Raw genomic sequence first — 20,841 nt, forward strand, 5'->3', positions numbered from 1 at the left:
ACCAGTAAATACTTACCCAATTTGGGTTGGCTTCGTGAACACAGCCTGAAGGGGGCTACTATGCCACAGCTAGCCGGGAGAGAGTCCGGGAAAAAGTCTGGAGCTACCTAAGAGGCAAGAGACCATTGTTTCGGGGTGCGCGAGGAGAGTGGATTCAGAGCACTGCCTCAACAAGCTTGAGAGACAGGCTGGAGCCGCAGCTATCAGTGCGGACCCCAGAGACAGGCATGAGACGCTAAGGCAGCTGCTGCAGCCACCAAGAAGCCTGTGTGCAAGCACAGGTCACTATCCACACCTCCCCTCCCGGGATACTGTGCGGCCCGCCACTGCCAGGGTCCCGTGATCCAGGGACACCTTCCCCGGGAGAACGCATGGCGCACCTCAGGCTGCTGCAACGTCACGCTGGCCTCTGCCACCGCAGGCTCGCCCCGCATTCTGTACCCCTCCCTCCCCCCGGCCTGAGTGAGCCAGAGCCCCCGAAGCAGCTGCTCCTTTAACCCCATCCTGTCTGAGGGACGAACAGACACCTTCAGGCGACCTACACGTAGAGACGGGGCCAAATCCAAAGCTGAACCCCAGGAGCTGTGCAAACACAGAAGAGAAAGGGAAATCTCTCCCAGCAGCCTCAGGAGCAGCGAATTAAATCTCCACAATCAACTTGATGTACCCTGCATCTCTGGAATACCTGAAAGGACAACGAATCATCCCAAAATTGACGCAGTGGACTTTGTGTGATTTTGTCTGTATAGTTTTGCTTTTACCATTTATCCTAGGGTTCTGTCTGTATGTTTTTGGTTTTTTTGTGGGGTTTTTTTTGTATAGTTTTTTAGCAGTTGTTATCATTGGTGGATTTGTTTTTTGATTTAGTTCTTTCTTTCTTTTTTATTTATTGCTTTTCATTTTTTTTTAAATTTTTAATAATTTTTTATTTTTTATTTTAATAACTGTTTTACTTTATTGTTTTCTTTCCTTCTTTCTTTTTTTCTCCCTTTTCTTCTAAGCTGTGTGGCTGACAGGGTCTTGTTGCTTCGGCCAGGTGTCAGGCCTGTCCCTCTGATATAGGAGAGCCAAGGTGAGGACAATGGTCCACCAGAGACCTCTCAGCTCCACATAATATCAAACGACAAAAGCTCTCCCAGAGATCTCCATCTCAACGCTAAGACCCAGCTCCACTCAACTACCAGCAAGCTACAGTGCTGGACACCCTAGGCCAAACAACTAGCAAGACAGGAACACAACCCCACCCATTAGCAGAGAGGCTGCCTAATATCATAATAAGCTCACAGACACCCCAAAACACACCACCAGACATGGTCCTGCCCACCAGAAAGAAAAGATCCAGCCTGATCCACCAGAACACAGGCACCAGTCCCCTCCACCAGGAAGCCTACACAACCCACTGAACCAACCTTAGCCACTGGGGGCAGACACCAAAAACAAAGGGGACTACGAACCTGCAGCCTGTGAAAAGGAGACCCCAAACAACAATAAGTTAAGCAAAATGAGAAGACAGAGAAACACACAGCAGATGAAGGAGCAAGGTAAAAACCCACCAGACCAAACAAATGAGGAAATAGGCAATCTACCTGAAAAAGAATTCAGAGTAATGATAGTAAAGATGATCCAAAATCTTGGAAACAGAATGGAGAAAATACAAGAAACGTTTAACAAGGACCTAGAAGAACTAAAGAGCAAACAAACTGATGAACAACACATAAATGAAATGAAAGATTCCCTAGAAGGAATCAATAGCAGAATAGCTGAGGCAGAGGAACAGATAAGTGACCTGGAAAATAAAATACTGGGTATAACCACCACAGAGCAGAATAAAGAAAAAAAGAATGAAAAGAATTGAGGACAGTCTGAGAGACCTCTGAGACAACATTAAATGTGCCAACATTCGAATTATAGGGGTCCCAGAAGAAGAAGAGAAAAAGAAAGGGACTGAGAAAATATTTGAAAAGATTGTAGTTGAAAACTTCCCTAATATGGGAAAGGAAATAGTTAATCAAGTCCAGGAAGTGCAGACAGTCCCATACAGGATAAATCCAAGCAAAAACATGCCAAGACACATATTAACCAAGCTATCAAGAATTATATGCAAAGAAAAGATATTCAAAGCAACAAGGGAAAATCAACAAATAATATACAAGGGAATCCCCATAAGGTTAACAGTTGATCTTTCAGAAGAAACTCTGCAAGCCAGAAGGGAGTGGCAGGACATATTTAAAGTGATGAAAGGGGAAAACCTACAACCAAGATTGCTCTACCCAGCAAGGATCTCATTCAGATTCGACAGAGAAATCAAAACCTTTACAGACAAGCAAAAGCTAAGAGAATTCAGCACCACCAAACCAGTTTTACAACAAATGCTAAAGGAACTTCTCTAGGCAGGAAACACCAGAGAAGGAAAAGACCTACAATAACAAACCCAAAACAATTAAGAAAATAGTAATAGGAACATACATATCGATAACTACCTTAAATGTAAATGGATTAAATGCTCCAACCAAAAGACATAGACTGGCTGAATGGATACAAAAACAAGACCCGTATATATGCTGTCTACAAGAGACCCACTTCAGACCTAGGGACACATACAGACTGAAAGTGAGGGGATGGAAAACGATATTCCATGCAAATGGAAATCAAAAGAAAGCTGGAGTAGCAATTCTCATATCAGACAAAATAGACTTTAAAATAAAGACTATTACAAGAGACAAAGAAGGACACTACATATTGATCAAGGGATCAATCCAAGAAGAAGATATAACAATTGTAAATATTTATGCACCCAACATAGGAGCACCTCAATACATAAGGCAAGTGGTAACAACCACAAAAGAAAAATCGACAGTAGCACAATCATAGTAGGGGACTTTAACACCCCACTTTCACCAATGGACAGATCATCCAAAATGAAAATAAACAAGGAAACACAAACTTTAAATGATACATTAAACAAGATGGACTTAATTGATATTTATTGGACATTCCATCCAAAAACAACAGAATACACTCTCTTCTCAAGTGCTCATGAAACATTCTCCAGGATAGATCATATCTTGGGTCAGAAATAAAGCCTTGGTAAATTTAAGAAAATTGAAATCATATCAAATATCTTTTCCGACCACAACGCTATGAGACTAGATATCAATTACAGGAAAAAATCTGTAGAAAATACAAACACATGGAGGCTGAACAATACGCTACTAAATAACCAAGAGATCACTGAAGAAATCCAAGAGATAATCAAAAAATACCTAGAAACAATGACAATGAAAACACGACGACCCAAAACCTATGAGATGCAGCAAAAGCAGTTCTAAGAGGGAAGTTTACAGCAATACAATCCTACCTCAAGAAACAAGAAACATCTCAAATAAACAACCTAACCTTACACCTAAAGCAATTAGAGAAAGAAGAACAAAAAAACCCCAAAGTTAGCAGAAGGAAAGAAATCATAAAGATCAGATCAGAAATAAATGAAAAAGAAATTAAGGAAACAATAGCAAAGATCAATAAAACTAAAAGCTGGTTCTTTGAGAAGATAAACAAAATTGATAAACCATTAGCCAGACTCAACAAGAACAAAAAGGGAGAAGGCTCAAATCAATAGAATTAGAAATGAAAAAGGAGAAGTAACAACTGATACTGCAGAAATACAAAGGATCATGAGAGATTACTGCAAGCAACTCTATGCCAATAAAATGAACAACCTGGAAGAAATGAACAAATTCTTAGAAAAAGACAACCTTCCGAGGCTGAACCAGGAAGAAATAGAAAATTTAGACAGACCAATCACAAGAACTGAAATTGAGACTGTGATTAAAAATCTTCCAACAAACAAAAGCCCAGGACCAGATGGCTTCACAGATGAATTCTATCAAACATTTAGAGAAGAGCTAACACCTATCCTTCTCAAACTCTTCCAAAATATAGCAGAGGGTGGAACACTCCCAAATTCATTCTATGAAGCCACCATCACCCTGATTCCAAAACCAGACAAAGATGTCACAAAGAAAGAAAACCTCAGGCCAATATCAATGGTGAACATAGATGCAAAAATCCTCAACAAAATACTAGCAAACAGAATCCAGCAGCACATGAAAAGGATCATACACCATGATCAAGTGGGGTTTATCCCAGGAATGCAAGGAGTCTTCAGTATACGCAAATCAATCAATGTGATACACCATATTAACAAACTGAAGGATAACAACCATATGATAATCTCAATAGATACAGAAAAAGCTTTTGACAATATTCAACACCCATTTATGATAAAAATCCACCAGAAAGTGGGCATAGAGGGAACTTACCTCAACATAATAAAGGCCATATATGACAAACCCACAGCCAACATCATTCTCAATGGTGAAAAATCGAAACCATTTCCTCTAACATCAGGAACAAGACAAGGTTGTCCACTCTCACCACTATTATTCAACATAGTTTTGGAAGTTTTAACCACAGCAATCAGAGAAGACAAAGAAATAAAAGGAATCCAAATCGGAAAAGAAGCAGTAAAACTGTCACTGTTTGCAGATGACATGATACTCTTCATGGAGAATCCTAAAGATGCTACCAGAAAACTACTAGAGCTAATCAATGAATTTGGTAAAGTAGCAGGATACAAAATTAATGCACAGAAATCTCTTGCATTCCCATACACCAATGATGAAAAATCTGAAAGAGAAATTAAGGAAACACTCCCATCTACCATTGCAACAAAAAGAATAAAATACCTAGGAATAAACCTACGTAAGGAGACAGAAGACCTATATGCAGAAAACTATAAGACACTGATGAAAAAAATGAAAGATGATACAAACAGATGGAGAGATATACCATGTTCTTGGATTGGAAGAATCAACATTGTAAAAATGACTCTACCACCCAAAGCAATCTACAGATTCAATGCAATCCCTATCAAACTACCAATGGCATTTTTCACAGAACTAGAACAAAAAAATTTCACAATTTGTATGGAAACACAAAAGACCCCAAATAGCCAAAGCAATCTTGAGAAAGAAAAATGGAGCTGGAGCAATCAGGCTCCCAGACTTCAGACTATACTACAAAGCTACAGTAATCAAGACAGTATGGCACTGGCACAAAAACAGAAATGTAGATCGATGGAACAGGATAGAAAGCCCAGAGAGAAACCCATGCACATATGGTCACCTTATCTTTGATAAAAGAGTGAAGAATATACACTTGAGAAAAGACAGCCTCTTCAATAAGTGGTGCTGGGAAAACTGGACAGCTACATGTAAAAGAATGAAATTAGAACACTCCCTAACACCATACACAGAAATAAACTCAAAATGGATTAAAGACCTAAATGGAAGGCCAGACACTATAAAACTCTTAAAGGAAAACATAGGCAGAACACTCTATGACATACATCACAGTAAGATCCTTTTTGACCCACCTCCTAGAGAAATGGAAATAAAAACAAAAATAAACAAATGGGACCTAATGAAGCTTAAAAGCTTTTGCACAGCAAAGGAAAACATAAGCAAGATGAAAAGACAACCCTCAGAATGGGAGAAAATATTTGCAAATGAAGCAACTGACAAAGGATTAATCTCCAAGATTTACAAGCAGCTCATGCAGCTCAATATCAAAAAAACAAACAACCCAATCCAAAAATGGGCAGAAGACCTAAATAGACATTTCTCCAAAGAAGATATACAGATTGCCAACAAACACATGAAAGTGTGCTCAACATCACTAATCATTTAGGAAATGCAAATCAAAACTACAATGAGGTATCACCTCACACGAGTCAGAATGGCCATCATCAAAAAATCTGCAAACAATAAATGCTGGAGAGGATGTGGAGAAAAGGGAACCCTCTTGTACTGTTGGTGGGAATGTAAATTGATACAGCCACTACAGAGAACAGTGTGGAGGTTCCTTAAAAAACTAAAAATAGAACTACCATATGACCCAGCAATCCCACTACTGGGCATATACCCTGAGAAAACCAGAATTCAAAAAGAGTCATGTACCACAGTGTTCATTGCAGCTCTATTTACAGTAGCCAAGACATGGAAGCAACCTAAGTGTCCATCGACAGAGGAATGGATAAAGAAGATGTGGCCAGTATATACAATGGAATATTACTCAGCTATAAAAAGAAATGAAATTGAGTTATTTGTAGTGAGGTGGATGGACCTAGAGTCTTTCATACAGAGTGAAGTAAGTTAGAAAGAGAAAAACAAATACCATATGCTAACACATATATATGGAATCTAAAGGAAAAAAATGGTTCTGAAGAACCTAGGGGCAGGACAGGAATAAAGACTCAGACGTAGAGAATGGACTTGAGGACATGGGGAGGGGGAAGGGTAAGCTGGGACGAAGTGAGAGAGTGGCATGGACATATATACACTACCAAACGTAAAATAGATAGCAAGTGGGTAACAGCCACATAGCACAAGGAGATCAGCTCGGTGCTTTGTGACCACCTAGAGGGATGGGATAGAGAGGGTGGGAGGGAGACGTAACAGGGAGGGGATATGGAGATATATGTTTATGTATAACTCATTCACTTTGTTCTAAAGCAGAAAGTAACACACCATTTTAAAGCAATTATACTGTAATAAAGGTGTTAAATAAAAAAATACCCAATTTGACTTAAGTAGTAACTTGAGGAAACAGTTTAATGAAGCTATTAAGACAAATAATACATTAACCTATAATCTGAAATCTGTAGCTTTCTAGTAGCCAAAACTCTAGTGGAAGTAGCTTTGCAATAGGAACAAGGAAACCAGGCCATATTTGTTAACTGTCTTATCTTGCGACGTTGTATGAGGGTTTCCTTGTCTGTGCTTCAGTTTTGTCATTTAAAATAGAGAAATTCTAATCTTAGATCTAACCCTTTTCCTATTCATGAAGTTTGTGGGAAGCTATTGCTGAGTAACATGTAAAGCCATTGGGGCCTATTTTATTAAACTACGTAATTTTTTAAAGGATGTTATTGATTTGGACAGTAAAGAATAGCCTGCAGGCAAATCCTGCAAGGTGGTTCGACAGACAGACACACCTACCTTCCTGTCAGGACAGTCCATGTTTGGCAGGTGTAGTCCATTCCTTACAGGAAAGAATAGGTGCTTCATTGTGTTTCCAAAGTCAGTAAGCTTTTACAAAACTAAGCAATTGACATTTTTCTCATTTCTGATACCAAATTTTCATAAATCATTCAACCTGAATAAACTGAGAATGTGGTTGATCTAGTAATTGTTGAAATATAGTAAATACATTGCAAAATGTGATATTTAAGTATTTCCTCCTAACCTCTTACCTTAGCAAGATGTATTAAGAGTTCTAAATGGAGAGATATCCTACTGTATGAAAAAGAAACTAAAGTAAAATGAGTCCATCTGTAAAGGAGAAGGCAAAAGAAGCACAAAACACATTCATCTCAGTAATTTGGCATTCCGTTGAATCAGAATTCATAGTGATAATAACTGTGCAGAGTAGAGCTTACTTTTACATTATGAGGAAGTTTTTTTAATAGTAGTGCAAATGATATTTTGGGGAGGGATATATTTAACCAACTTGAAAGTAATATCTTCTAACTTTTTACAGCACATCCTGAGAAATTCTATTAGTGGCATATCAAGGTTTCTACTGGGAGTCATTTGTTAACAGTTAATTCAAGTTATTATCATATTTTACAGTACAGTTAGAATTTCATAGTGACATTTTTCTTCCCCCTCCTCCACAATTCAACTTAGTGAAACTTTGTCCTAAAGGATTTATGTAATCCTATGAATCATAGTATTCAGAGTGTATAAAATAGCACTAGTTTTTAGCACTAGGGAAAGTCCAACTAATACAGACTTATCTGTGAATACAGTGAATTGTCCAGTAAATCTTCTAGTTCAAGTATTTGCATCACTAGCTTAAAGCTGGTTTAATGGTTGTATGTTACTTGTGTAAAATTTACATTTGAGAAATTTGTAGTAATAAATTTAAGCAAGATTTGCCTTTTTACTCTAAGATCATTACTACATTTCTCAAAGCAAAGATATTTTTATGCACTGAATTATTTGTTTCATATTCCTGTTTTCTATTAACGGAAGTCTTGATATATGCAGAATCATCCAATAAACTTCAGCTGTTTTCAGTGTTGCATGCATCCAATTAGTCCATCTAAAACAGTGTGTATGACGCTAAGAATACCCTCATTCCTTTAGTGTCTAGCTCTGTGCTGTGTTTATTTGCAAAGGACCCTCATGCATGGGTCCATATAAATGAGGCAAGCTGGAGCAGACTAGACTGTGTCACTCACCAGTCTTTGAGGAGGGAGCTTTGTGTATATGAAAACTGCTGGGTGTGATTTTCACTTATAAAGAAGATTTCTGTGTGTGTGACACCAAGCAGGATTTTTGGTTGAGGTTTTATGCTTACGGTAAAGAAAATAATAAGGAAAAAAAAAATTAATGATCTGATTCCATCATCTTTTGTCAAGCAAAACTCTCACTCATTCAATGAATGGGATTTCCCTCCCATAGAGTAGTCTAATAACCTACCGAATGACTTCTGAATTTTTGACTCTATTTTCAGTATAATTGGTGAGTTTTTAATCAACTGAAAAATCACTTATCTTTGACTCAGAAGCATATGTAGTCATTGCTAGCCTATTTATATTACTCAGGAATAGAAACTTTTAAAATGTAGTACAGAAAGTCTGGTTTTGTTAGCATCAAATCATTTTTATACATTTAAGTTATATTCATACCATTGAGATATCAAGTTTTTCCAACCTAGCCACCTAATACCTGGCTTTAAACAGAAGAAATTTAATGCATAACAGTTGTACAGTATACCAATATGTTACTTAGTTAGCTAGGTAACAGATCTAAGGCTGATAGTATTTATGTATTGAAATATGTACTCTTGGTGAAAATCAGTTTGAAACTGCTCTACGTTTAATATGCCATCTTGTCATTGCATAGTAATGACTTCATTCATAACCGTAATGCAAGTAGGTAAATGTATTAAAATGAGTATCTTAGATTTTTCATGTAGCATCTAATGCTGACATAATCTGAAGATCTGGGTTAAAGTTTGTGTTTTTGCTGTTTTTTTAACCTCAAATACTTGGCACTCTGCACCCGTGTCTCTCACTTACAGTAATGCTTTGTTTCTTAACATGACTACCAAGAGTGCTTGGTCACAGGCAAATACTGTTCTTTTTCAGCCAAAACATTCCTGACAATAATTGCACTTTTTATAATCATTTTTTTCCCTCCTGCCCCCCCTGCCCCCAACTTAGGTTGGAAAGGCTGGTGGACGTCCTGAGGAAGAAGGTTGGAACAGGGACCATGAGGACAGTGATCTGACTGAGAAAAAAACGACAGTCTGGGGAAGCAATCACATCTGGTGACCAGGCTGCTTCATTCAACACTGTGTAAACACTAAAGCCTTAACTTAGCAAACAGTTGTTAGAAGTGGGACACTCCAACCACATTCCAAGCTGAGATAAAATCAAATCACAAATGTTTAACCACTTTGCTGCTGACTTGAGTTATTTATCCAAATGTATTAACTACAGACTTTTACCAATGGGTAGCTATAAAGTTGCAGCTTATTTTGTAACTATTTTATATCTCACTGTATTTAATATAAAGATTTTTGCTGAAAGACCATTATAGAAACATAGTAAAGTTGGTCAGGATCATATCTTCACATATGGCCCTTTCTGAATCAAAATACAGCAAAGTAAATATTGCCTAAACCTTAATCCACTGTGTTAGGTCAAAACTTCAAATACATACATTTTTCAATGTAGAGTTTATTTCTTAACCAATGAGAGAAACACATACATAAGAGTATATAGTCCTCCTTCAATGCATGCATGTAATCTTTGTTAGTTTTAAAGAATATTAAGTATAGATACCAAGAATCAAATGTGTAATCTGCCTTAATAAGAGTTTGGTATATTAAAATTACATTAATCAAAGGCATGATTTTTCTTTCACTACAAATAATGCACATTGTTTTCAATAAAAAGGGTATTGTTAATGTGTACTTAGAAATTCATGGTGTCAATATTTTTTTAATGTTGGGTCTGAATAATGATCTAAACTCTATTTAAGCTGTAGAAATTGCCAAGTCTGTCTAATAGGCTGGGATACTTTTGGCTTGAAAATTAGCATGTGCCAGCATGATGCTAAAAGGCAAGAGCCCATCAAACATATTAAGTATTCTTTTTTATTATCTTTATTTAGATTATCATTTGAATTTTTGTAATGGAGGAGGGGAATCTAATATATAATATAGAATAAAATTATAATTAAAAATATAAAGACTTGGGGAAAAAAGTAAACCTGCGATTTGGTTCAGGATACCTACTTTTTTTTAATTTAAGGGATAATTTAAAATAATTACATCATGGCAGTCACTTCTAATCATATGAAATTTTGAATAAAACTAAGATTCATGTATTTGGCTATAGGAAAAAAAATTTATTTTTAGATTGAATAGATGAGAAACTGATAGAAAATAAATATGAACGCAGCAGGATGAAATTGACAAGTAGAGATGGAATTAGTGAAAATTTTGTAGGCAAGTGAAAAATTTTCTAAGTCCATACAATTTTTTAATTTATCTTTGAGATTGAACTAAATCTACCATTGCCTGTTTTCAGGACAAGTACAGAATAATTTATTAACACCATTGGAGATTATGCCTTTGAACTTTTTTTACTCTATGATAAAGGTGCTTTACCATAGGGTAACAAAAGAATCATGATGCAAACAAGCTCTATTTCTTTCTTATTAAATCCATTGAATTAACTGATAGACTCATCCCACTGAGTTCAAATTTAGAATTTACTCATGTTGCCTACTTAAAAAAATTTTTTTAACTATGAGAATTAGAAAATAAGGAACGATAGGGGTTAAAAATAAACTAACTGGATTTACTCTACAGTCCTAAAGAGAATTATAGCCTCTCACAAACCAGTGACTATATAACTATACAAATTTGGAATAATTTGGTCATGCATGTAGTCTTCTCTCTGAGCTCTAACTGAAACATGTAACAGCTCCCTATGTGAAGGAAGAGCACCTTTCAAGTCATGCGGGTAAGTAAAGAGAAACAGTTCTTGTCACAAAATAGTCCATTCCTGAATCCTCTTCAAATAAATCACAAGTAAACTTGAATTTTCAGTTTATTCCTGAAGAACAGACAAACCTTTATTGAGTTATTTCGCTTGAGGTTTTATAAAACACAAAGTGTAGAATAAAGACATTTTACAATTTCCAAACATCTCTTTTTATAACTATACAATCAGATTAGCACAACTAGTTCCTATAATCAATATCCAGAACTGTTATAGAATTTGATATTATAACGTTAAATTTACAAAACAATTCTAACATCTACTATTGCTCAGTGTAGGTAAACTCCCCCAATTACCACATCCCCTTGAAAATGAGTTGTCTACAAAATTACAAATGCTTCAAGTAGTCTTTTTTTGGGGGGGCGGGGAGGGTTGTATGAAGGAATAAGCTTACCCACTGAAGATCAGTTCTTTACATATTCAATTATAATGCAACATCTGAAGTATTCCACCACTGCCCAGAGAGGTTGCTTTGAGTTTACTTTAAACATCAAGTCTAATTCCTATAGTAACATGAGAATTTACTTTCCCTTGTAAAAAATAAGTAGTTCAGAGGAAAAGCAGAAAAGATCATATAAACGTGTAGCACTTGATGATTTACAAAGTCCTTTCCCATCTGTATTTTTATTTGATCCTATCAACAATCATATAATAATAACAATATATTATATATATCAACCACGTAATAACGATAATGATGATAGTAATTTTAGTAGTAGTAGTAGTACATTTTGCAAGCAAGGAAACACTCTCAGCGGGGCTAGGAATTTGCCAAGGATTGGCTAGGACTTAAAGCTGAGGTCTTAAGACTAAACTCCATGCAACCGTAGGTCTCCAGACCTTTCATTAAAAAAAAATTAAAAATCAAAGATTTTAACTCCTGCAATTTATTTTATTATTGTACCATTTCTTTTATACATATATGTGTGAATTTTCTACACATTTCTTTCAATGAAGTACTATAATATGAGCTGCATATGCAAATAGCATCACATTATTACTACCTCCCTATAGTGTTATAGTGGCAGCCTTAGCCTTAGCCTTCACTAATTAGGATATTGTGACAATTCATTGTTGATAAAAAATAGCCTGAGTTGCTTATAAGCAAAGCCTAAGCAGTTATAGCGAAGTTATTAGTTAATTATTAATATGTGAGAAAGTTTCATTCTACGTTTATAAATAAGCCATTATGTTAAAATTATTTAAAATATTTTTCTTTTTTCAGTGAGAAAGTTGATCCTTTGTATATTTCCGTATTCAAATAAACTGATGAATCTTCTTATCAGGTCACTTACCAATAGAATCAGTTTATTGCACAAAAAGAGTTAGAATATTAAAAATTTATAGTTTTAATATTGAATAAAGTTGCATAAAAAACCATTTTGTAGATAGTGTATTTTTAAAGATAATTATTGAAGTGTCTGTCTTTAAATACTCATGACTAGTGAGGCATTATAATGATAAAATAGCCATGGCCTATACATTTGTCTTCTGGCATAAGGTTTGTATAGAACCCCAATTTTTCACAAGACATTATTGTGTTGTTGATAACTACTATTTTCAGCTAACCTGTCTATCTATTCGTATTGAGATATATATAGATATATAAATACACAGACACCTACACACACAAATACATTTGTCTTTCTAAAAAATTGATTTATAAGTCAATTGTTAGGCTTCAGTGATTTCAGCATTTTGTTCATCTTTTATTACAAATGCATGTGGTTTCTGAGGCTTTTAAATAAATACATGAAATGGCTGAAAGATTGATATTGCTCGTGCTTAGCTAAATATGTCATCTCTAGAAACGATGTGGTTTATTTTGGCACAGTTTTAAAAACTCAAATATTTTAAACATTTGTTAAGTTGGAGCTTGCACATTTGAACTAGTAGCATACGTTCCAGAATAGCATCTCAAGTTACCAAATTTTTTGTAATCCTTGTACTAGAATAACTTTTTTTTGGAAAGGTTTTCTTTTCTTTTTTATTATGTACTTTAAGTTAAATTTATAAAGGTTGAAGTTATTTTTAATGTAGGATTTCATAAATAGAATTGGACAATGATAAATGTATATTTTTAAGAATCATTAAAATATTGTGTCCTATTGATATTTCTTTGCAGAAATCTTAATATACTTAATACACTTATTTTTAATGTTTATTGTATATTGTTTTCTAATGTATATTGTTTTCTAAATATAGTTTTGGAGAATGCTTGTACTTTGGAAGCCACCAGTTTCTTGACTATCAGATTATTAACAAAGGTGCATTTTAATGCACAAACTCAGATATCTGAAATATATATTTACTTTTTAGTCATATAAACTCTCTACTGCAAATCCTACACATTTCAATGCAGTTATTATACATTTAATCAAACTTATAAGTGTTCAGTCCTGAAGACACTGTACTAAATATGCCTATAAAATATACTGCAGTAAGGAAACAGATTAAGTTCACTGTCAAACTGTGTCTGACTTTCCTGACAAGTTTAATGAAGATAAAATTCATTATGAACAAATATATTAGGTATCTTACTACTTGCAGGAGTAAAATATTAAAGAGAAATAGTATTTTTGGTAAACATGGTTAAAAAGAACCTAAGAAGGGAAATCAAATTCTCTTAATTAAAAAATAGTAGACTGATTCAAATCTACTACAAGGCACCTCTACTAATTTTGGAATTTGTATGTGGAATTTTGCTGTAACCAATAGCTGAAATCTAAAAACATTGCTACTGTTGTGTTTGATTATTCAATCAAGATAAGGTAAATATAAACAGACTATGTAACACTCTATCACCTGTAGTGAGCTTAGAATTTAAAGCTTAAGGTACATGGCTAAAAGAGGACCAGGGTGGGGTGGTCAGTAGGAATTTTGGGGTAAAGTTTCTATAAACTGGTAATATCTAAACTGTCATATTACTGTGTAAAAAAATTGTCTCACCATGCATGGCCTTTGGGATATTGTCATACATTTTACTTCTACATAGGTATACAATAATAATTTTGTTATTGTTTTTGCTTTAAACAATCAACTATTTTTTAAGGTGATTTAAAAAGTAAGAACAACCTTATTTTATATTTACCCACGTATTTACCATTTCTGGTGCTCTTCTTTATGTAGATCCAAGTTTCCACCTGTTACCATTTTCTTTCTTCCTGAAGTATTTATCTTTTATACAATGCAGGGCTGTAAGTAATGAATTCTTTCAGCTTTTGTATGTTTGAAAATATCTCTCTCTCTCTTTTTTTTTTTTTTTTTTTTTTGGTGCCTTCATTTTGTGAAAAAGAAAAGTTTTTTGCTGGCTATAGAATTCTAGGTTAACTTTTTGAAAAATATTTTCAGATGTTGCTCTACTGTTTCTGGCTTGCTTTGTTCCTGCTGTCGTTTTTATTTTTGTTCTCTGTACATATATCCTTTGGCTGCTTTAAGGGTTTTCCCTTTATCACTTGTTTTAGCCAATTTGATTGTGATGTGTTATAAATTTCTGCATGCTTCTGTGCTTATGATTTGTTGAACTTCCTGAACTGTGTGTTTATAATCTTTATCAATTTTTTAAAATTTTGGCTATTATTTTTTTCAATATTTTTTGTCCTCAAACTCTTTCCTCTTTCCTCTTTAATGGAACTTCTATTTAATATATATTAGGCCACTTGAGATTGTCCTACAGCTCATTCATTCTTTGTTCATTTTGGGGAAGGTCTCTTTTTCCTCTGGGTGTTTTATTTTGGATAGTTTCTATTGTTTTGTCTTTAAATTTACCAGACTTTTCTTTTGCAGTGTCTAATGTGCTCTTCTTAATCCCATCCAGAGCCTTTTTCTTCACAGACATATTTTTCGTCTCTAAAAGTGAAAATTGGGGCCTTTTAATGTCTTTCATCTCTCTCCTTAATTTTTTCATGCTTTACCTTATCTTCTGGAATATAAAAAATACAGTCATAAGAACTGTTTTAATGTCCTTGTCTGTTAATTCTATTATCTGTTCTACTTCCAAGTCTGTTTCTATTGATTTCTTTATCATGAATTATATTTTTTTAGTTGAAGTATAGTTGATTTATAATATTATATTAGTTTCAGGTGTACAACATAGTGGTTCAATGTTTTATAGATCATACTCCATTTAAAGTTATTACAAAATAATGACTGTTTCCCTGTGCTGTGCAATCATGACTTGTATTTTTCTGCTTTGTATGCCTGATAACTTTTTTTGGATGCCAGTCATTGTGAATTTTAATTTGTTGGGTGTTAGATATTTTTGTTTCTCATTGAAAACTTTCAGACTTTCTTCAGGGATGCAGTTACATTATTTGGAAACAGTTTTGAGACACAGAGGAAGAAAGAGAGAGACAGAGAGACGCAGAGAGAGGGAGAGACACACACACACACAGAGAAAGACACAGAGAGAGAGACGAGAGAGAGAGAGGTTCAGTAGGTGGGACCAGAGCGCCTTTAGTCTAGGGCTGATTCCCCCCACAGCTCAGGCAATCGCCCTCTGAATACCTGATGCCCTGTGCAGTAGGAGTTTTCTCTGCTCTGACTGGTCATAACCATGTGTGAGTTTTGGTCATTGTTCTGCCTGCGCCTTTCTGGCGGTTCTTACCTTAGCCTTGGTAGTTTACTTACACACATATGCTTGTCCATACTCAGAGGAAGACTCAAGGAATGCTCTGTAGCTCTCCAGAGCCCACTCACTCTCTCACTCTCTCTCTGTGCAGCAATTTTTGTTCCAGAATTCCCCTCTCCAATACTCTTGATTGCAAATTCTAACCACCTTGGCCTCCCCAAATTCCCAACTCTTATGTTCTCGACTCAGGGAAGCTGCCAGGCTCTGTTTTGTTCCCCCTCCTATACTCTGCTCTGTAAACTTGCCATATGATAAACTGGGGTAATCTTAGGACTCCATTTCTTTCCCTTCTCTCTGGGATCACTGTCCTGTGCTGCCTGTTGTCCAAAGTACAAAAACATTGATTCAGGTATTCCCACTGTTGTTTTTGTTGTTGTTGTTGCTTTGGTTTTGGTGGGTCTTTTTCTTTTTTTGTTTTGTTTTGGGGTTTTGGTTTTGGTTTTGGTTTTTGTTTGTTCGGTTGGTTGGTTGGTTGGTTTTTTAAGGTGGGGAGGTTAAATGTGGTCCCTGTTATTCCATCATGGCCAAAAGTAAAACTTCTCCTATAACTCTTTTAAAATGTCATCTTCTTAATGTCTAGCTTCCCTCTCCCCTGTTGGGAAATCAGCTGTCAGTCTTAATGTTCTTCTCCTGAAAGTAAAATCTCTGTTTTCTCTGATTGCTTTTTAGATCTTTTTCGTTGTTGGATTTTGGGGGTTGTTTTGTTTTGTTTCGTTTTGTTTGGCAGTTTTATTTTGTGCCTAGATTTGATGTTCTTTGCTTGAGTTCATAGACCTATTAAGTCTCTGACTTCATATTGTTTGTCAGTTTTAGAAAATCTTTGCTCAGTATCTTTTTCCCCCTCCTTCTGTGACTCCAATTATATATTTTTTATATTTTTTTTCACTGTGTTCCTGCATATCTCTTCTGTATTTTCCATTTTTTTCTCTATGTGCATTAGTTTTGAATTTTCAAAATTACCTGTCTTTTATTTCACTAATCCTGTCTTCTGCTGTTAAAGCCATCTATTCAATTCTTAATTGCAGATTTTGTATTTTTTAATTCTACAGTCTCCTCTTGATGTTTTTGGTACATTTCAATTCTCTGGTGAAATACTCATCTTTCTAAATATATTGTCTCCCCTTTGCTTATAACTATAAGAAACTATAGTAACTTAGTTACTGTAAAATAGTACTTAAAAATCCATGTGTGCCAACTCCAACATCTGAATCACCCATGGGTCTTTCTCTATTGTCTGTTTTGTTTCTAGGTGTCTAGATGCGTGGTCCTGTCTCTTGGCATGCCTATCAATTGTTGATTTAATGTAAGACATCCTGATCCTCCAGGTGATTTTGTTTTCCGCCAGAGAGGGCTTAGCCTTTCCTCTATTGGAAAGATTGAGTGGAAGCTAAGCACCTTAATCCAGTCAGGTATGCTGAGTTGAAGCGGGGTTGCAGTTTGAGTGAGGCTGTTTTCTCTGGTTTGCCTCTTTTCCTATGGGGTGGCTCACTAGGCTTTCAACAGTGAAGGTAATATCTTCACTCCAGTCCTTTTAGATATTCTCATCTGAGCTTTTTTCACCTCCCACTTAGGACAGCCCAGAACTTGCCAAATACTTTGAAGGGGAAACTAGGCATGTGTTTCAGACCCCTTTGGTTCTCCCGGTCTGTCGCTCCAGCCCTGAAAGATTGCCAAAAGCTCTGCTGGTTTCCCTGTCCCTAGCAGCAGTCTTCTGCCAGGACGAACCTAGAGCCAGCAAATGCCTTCAGGGGAAGAGCAGCTGCAGACCATCAGTTTACCTCTCAGTTCTCTCTTCTCTGGAATCTTAGTTCCTCTAGTTTTCTTTGTTTCAGCCCCTCTCTGATACTTTTAAACAAATATGTTATGTATTTTGTCCAGCTTTACTAGTTGTTCCTTGGCAGGAGAGTTGGTCTGCCATGAACGACTCTGTTCTGTCTGGAAGCAGAATTCCAGTGAGTTTTTAATTTCTGTTATTATATTTTTCATTGCAGGAAGTTATATTTTGTTCATTCCCAAATCCATTTGATCATTTTTGTTGTCTCGTTTCTATCTCATATTTTCAACCCCTTTTTAATTTTCTTATATGTTTTAAATGTGCTTATTCTATACTTCTGATTATTTTTAAATCTCAAGTATTTACTGCTCCAGTTTTGAGATTATTTCTGCTAGCTACATTTATCTTGCCTTGTTTCTTTAGATGTTTACTGATTCATGAATGTGAGCTTATATGTCTTAGGATTAGTCTCTGTGGGTCTTTTCAGTCCTGAGTTGAAGGTGGGTCCCTTCATAGAGGCTTTGCATTTGCTTCTGCCTGGGAACATGTACAGGCCTTAGCACACTTTAAAATCTTAATTTGAATTTTATTGGGCCACTTAAATAATAATCTGGGATGAAAATCCACATGAGGGCTAGCTTGTGTTTATAAAATTCATAAGGGGAATATTTTTTTCTATCCTCCATTCATAGTCTAAGATTTCTCTTCGTGGGTGGGCCCTGGACTTTATCCCCTATCCCGTACTCCATTAGGAGGCCATGAACACCAAAGCTCAACTTCACCTCTATCATAAGTCAAATGCTCTCAAGGTAAAAACTGCCCTTCATACTTCACATACCATTAAGGGTTCCCAGTTTAACTTAGGTTTTGGCCTCTGAGTATTCCTTAGCAACTTGCCAACATCATGATGCATTTGAGGAGATGTTTGTAATTTTCTGTCCAACATTTTTAGTTGCTCACTGTGGGAGGTTCCAGATCCATCGTAGTAGGAAACTCCAGTCAGGGCTGAATGTTACTAAATTTACACACACACACAGAGGTATAATTATACTACTAATAAAATGTTCTGAATTTAGTATCACTTGTATACATGATTAAAATGAGTAGGTAATAAATTTACCTTCCAAGATCCGTAATTGCAGCCGTTTGTCCCCAACAGTAACTACAAGCAGTTTTTCATTAGAGAAAAGAAAATGATTGAACAATCCAAATTAGCCTGGGCAAGAAAACTAACAGCTGCCTAAAATGAAATGTTTGAGTTATGAGCTATGTGCCACTTTGGTTTATCTGCAGCCAAAAGGTTCAGAATCCTTATTCAATTAACCATGTTGCTTGGGAGGGCCTGGTTGCCCTGAATAAGAGCTGCCTGGTGATGAGTAAGAGGTATCCGTGACACACAAGTTCAGACGTTGCAACTCTGTTTTTGTTGTTTGAACTTTCTTCTCTGTTGTAGCTAGGGATCCAGCATGGAATTTAAACACTTGTGTGGTAACTCCATTCCTTCAGCCATTGTGTTGTTAAGCTCTAGCTAACGAACTTTTAACACTGGTTCCATGTAAGGTAAGACTTAGAAAACAGCAGCAATCAACATTTCTGGCTTTATAAATAAAACCATATGTCTTTCGGAAAGTAAGATGCTCCTGCCTGTCTATTCCAACTGATCCCCTCAATAGTAGCGTTCATAACATGTATGAAAAATAAAGAAACAAACCAAGGTAGCACCTAAGAAAGCTTAAATTAAGAAGTGGCTTTTATTTCAAAAAATCACAGCTACTGTAACAGAAACTTCAAAATGTATACTTGTTTTAAAACTTAGGAGCTTTGCATAAAATAGAGAAACCAAAATTACGTAATATTTGAAAAGGTAAGAGCTGCCAAATGCACCAGTCAAATATACTTTGTCTCATGTGGACTTTTCTTCCATGCCAACAGTTTTTGTTGCTTAGGGAGATCCTCCTGATAATGTCACAAAGAATGTTTCTCAAACCCATATAGATTATGTACACACTGGCTTTTTAAAGACAAGTTAGATTTTAAATCTCTAAGCTTCGTTTTGCTTCTGAACATACTGTTTTGAAGCAAAAACCAGGTGACTAAAAGAGAGGAGACTGAATTTTTTCCCCCAACTTATAAACAAGTCCTGAAGATAATTCTGGAGGAGAAAATTCAAATATAGTTTGAACAGCGATATAATAATTTGACATAAAATGTCTCAGTGTTATTGCTTTGAAGAATTACTCTACTTGAATGTGTACACTGATTACTAATGTCTTACATCATAGTCTTACCACTTTACAAAATTAGATTTGCTTTTTGCATCTTATTTTCTTAAATTATGGTCATACTATGAAGAGTAATTATATACTTTTATTTAGGTGACGTAGAGGAACGTGAATATGTAATCTCGTTTGTCAAATAAGAAAAACTTGAAATCAGTTTCCTTTCAATTAAGACCTCAATCATGTCATATAATCACTTTATTTCTTCTTTTATAAAAATTGCAACAACTTTTTCAAGAATTATAGCTACCTTGTGGACTGTAAGTTTAAATATTGCAGATATTATTGTCTTTAAGTTGCAATAAGACAAACAGTGACTTTATCATTTCTAGAATCAAAGAATGAAGAGTGCCTGTGTGCAAGTTTTCTGGGCCCATTTTGGAATTTTCTAAAAGAACCAATTGCCCAAATCATACATCGAGGTTCTGATATGTTAGTTTGTTTTTCTGTGGATGGCAAGAATATTAATAAAAGTGACTCATTCGTACTAATACCTTAGACCCTACGCTACTCCCCATTTCAGTTCCTACTCTATACTTCTATTATTTAATTCATTTGCCATTTTTAATCCTCTACTCTGTCATATTCACTTCATGAGTTTAAATCCAATTCATCCTTCAAGAACACTTTTATACCACCTCCTAACACGAAGCTTTCCCTAATTCCCCACCTCCACCCCACCACCAAGTAGAAGTTAATCTCTGTTCTGTATGATTTATAGCCCTTCCTTCATCTCTATTAGGGCAGTTATTAAGTTCCCTGTTGTTTCATTATTCCTGTACTATCTCCCATTAGCATGCAGCTTCTGGAGGTCAGAAATTCAGTCTTGTTCATATTTCTTTGCACAGGTAAATACTTAATGAATAATCATTCTTGTTAATGATGAAACCTAAATTTTCAAACTATATTTTTGTTTTATAAACATCTGTGTAATCTGTCTTTCTAAAATATATATGACACTGAAAGATTAAGATTTGAGTATCCTTTTTTAAAATAATGGTATTAAAATATA

The 20,841-nt window shown here is 35.5% G+C and overlaps 1 protein-coding gene across 11 annotated transcripts in view; it reads left to right on the top strand.

Moving 5' to 3' along the window:
• MIPOL1 (mirror-image polydactyly 1) overlaps nucleotides 1–10,881 on the top strand; it is a 303,329-nt gene extending 292,448 nt beyond the window's left edge. For 4 of the 11 annotated variants that reach the window (XM_059914122.1, XM_059914128.1, XM_059914127.1 and 1 more), the window contains one exon: nucleotides 9,296–10,876. In XM_059914122.1, the coding sequence (XP_059770105.1) occupies nucleotides 9,296–9,362 (67 nt within the window). In that variant the 3' untranslated portion in view covers nucleotides 9,363–10,876. Of the gene's footprint in view, nucleotides 1–9,295 lie in introns of all 11 variants that reach the window. The other 7 variants (XM_059914120.1, XM_059914123.1, XM_059914132.1 and 4 more) reach the window with 4 other exon arrangements.
• Nucleotides 10,882–20,841: the final 9,960 nt, after the last annotated feature.

Source organism: Balaenoptera ricei, chromosome 2 (assembly GCF_028023285.1).
Source record: "Balaenoptera ricei isolate mBalRic1 chromosome 2, mBalRic1.hap2, whole genome shotgun sequence".
Taxonomy (NCBI): Eukaryota; Metazoa; Chordata; class Mammalia; order Artiodactyla; family Balaenopteridae; genus Balaenoptera; species Balaenoptera ricei.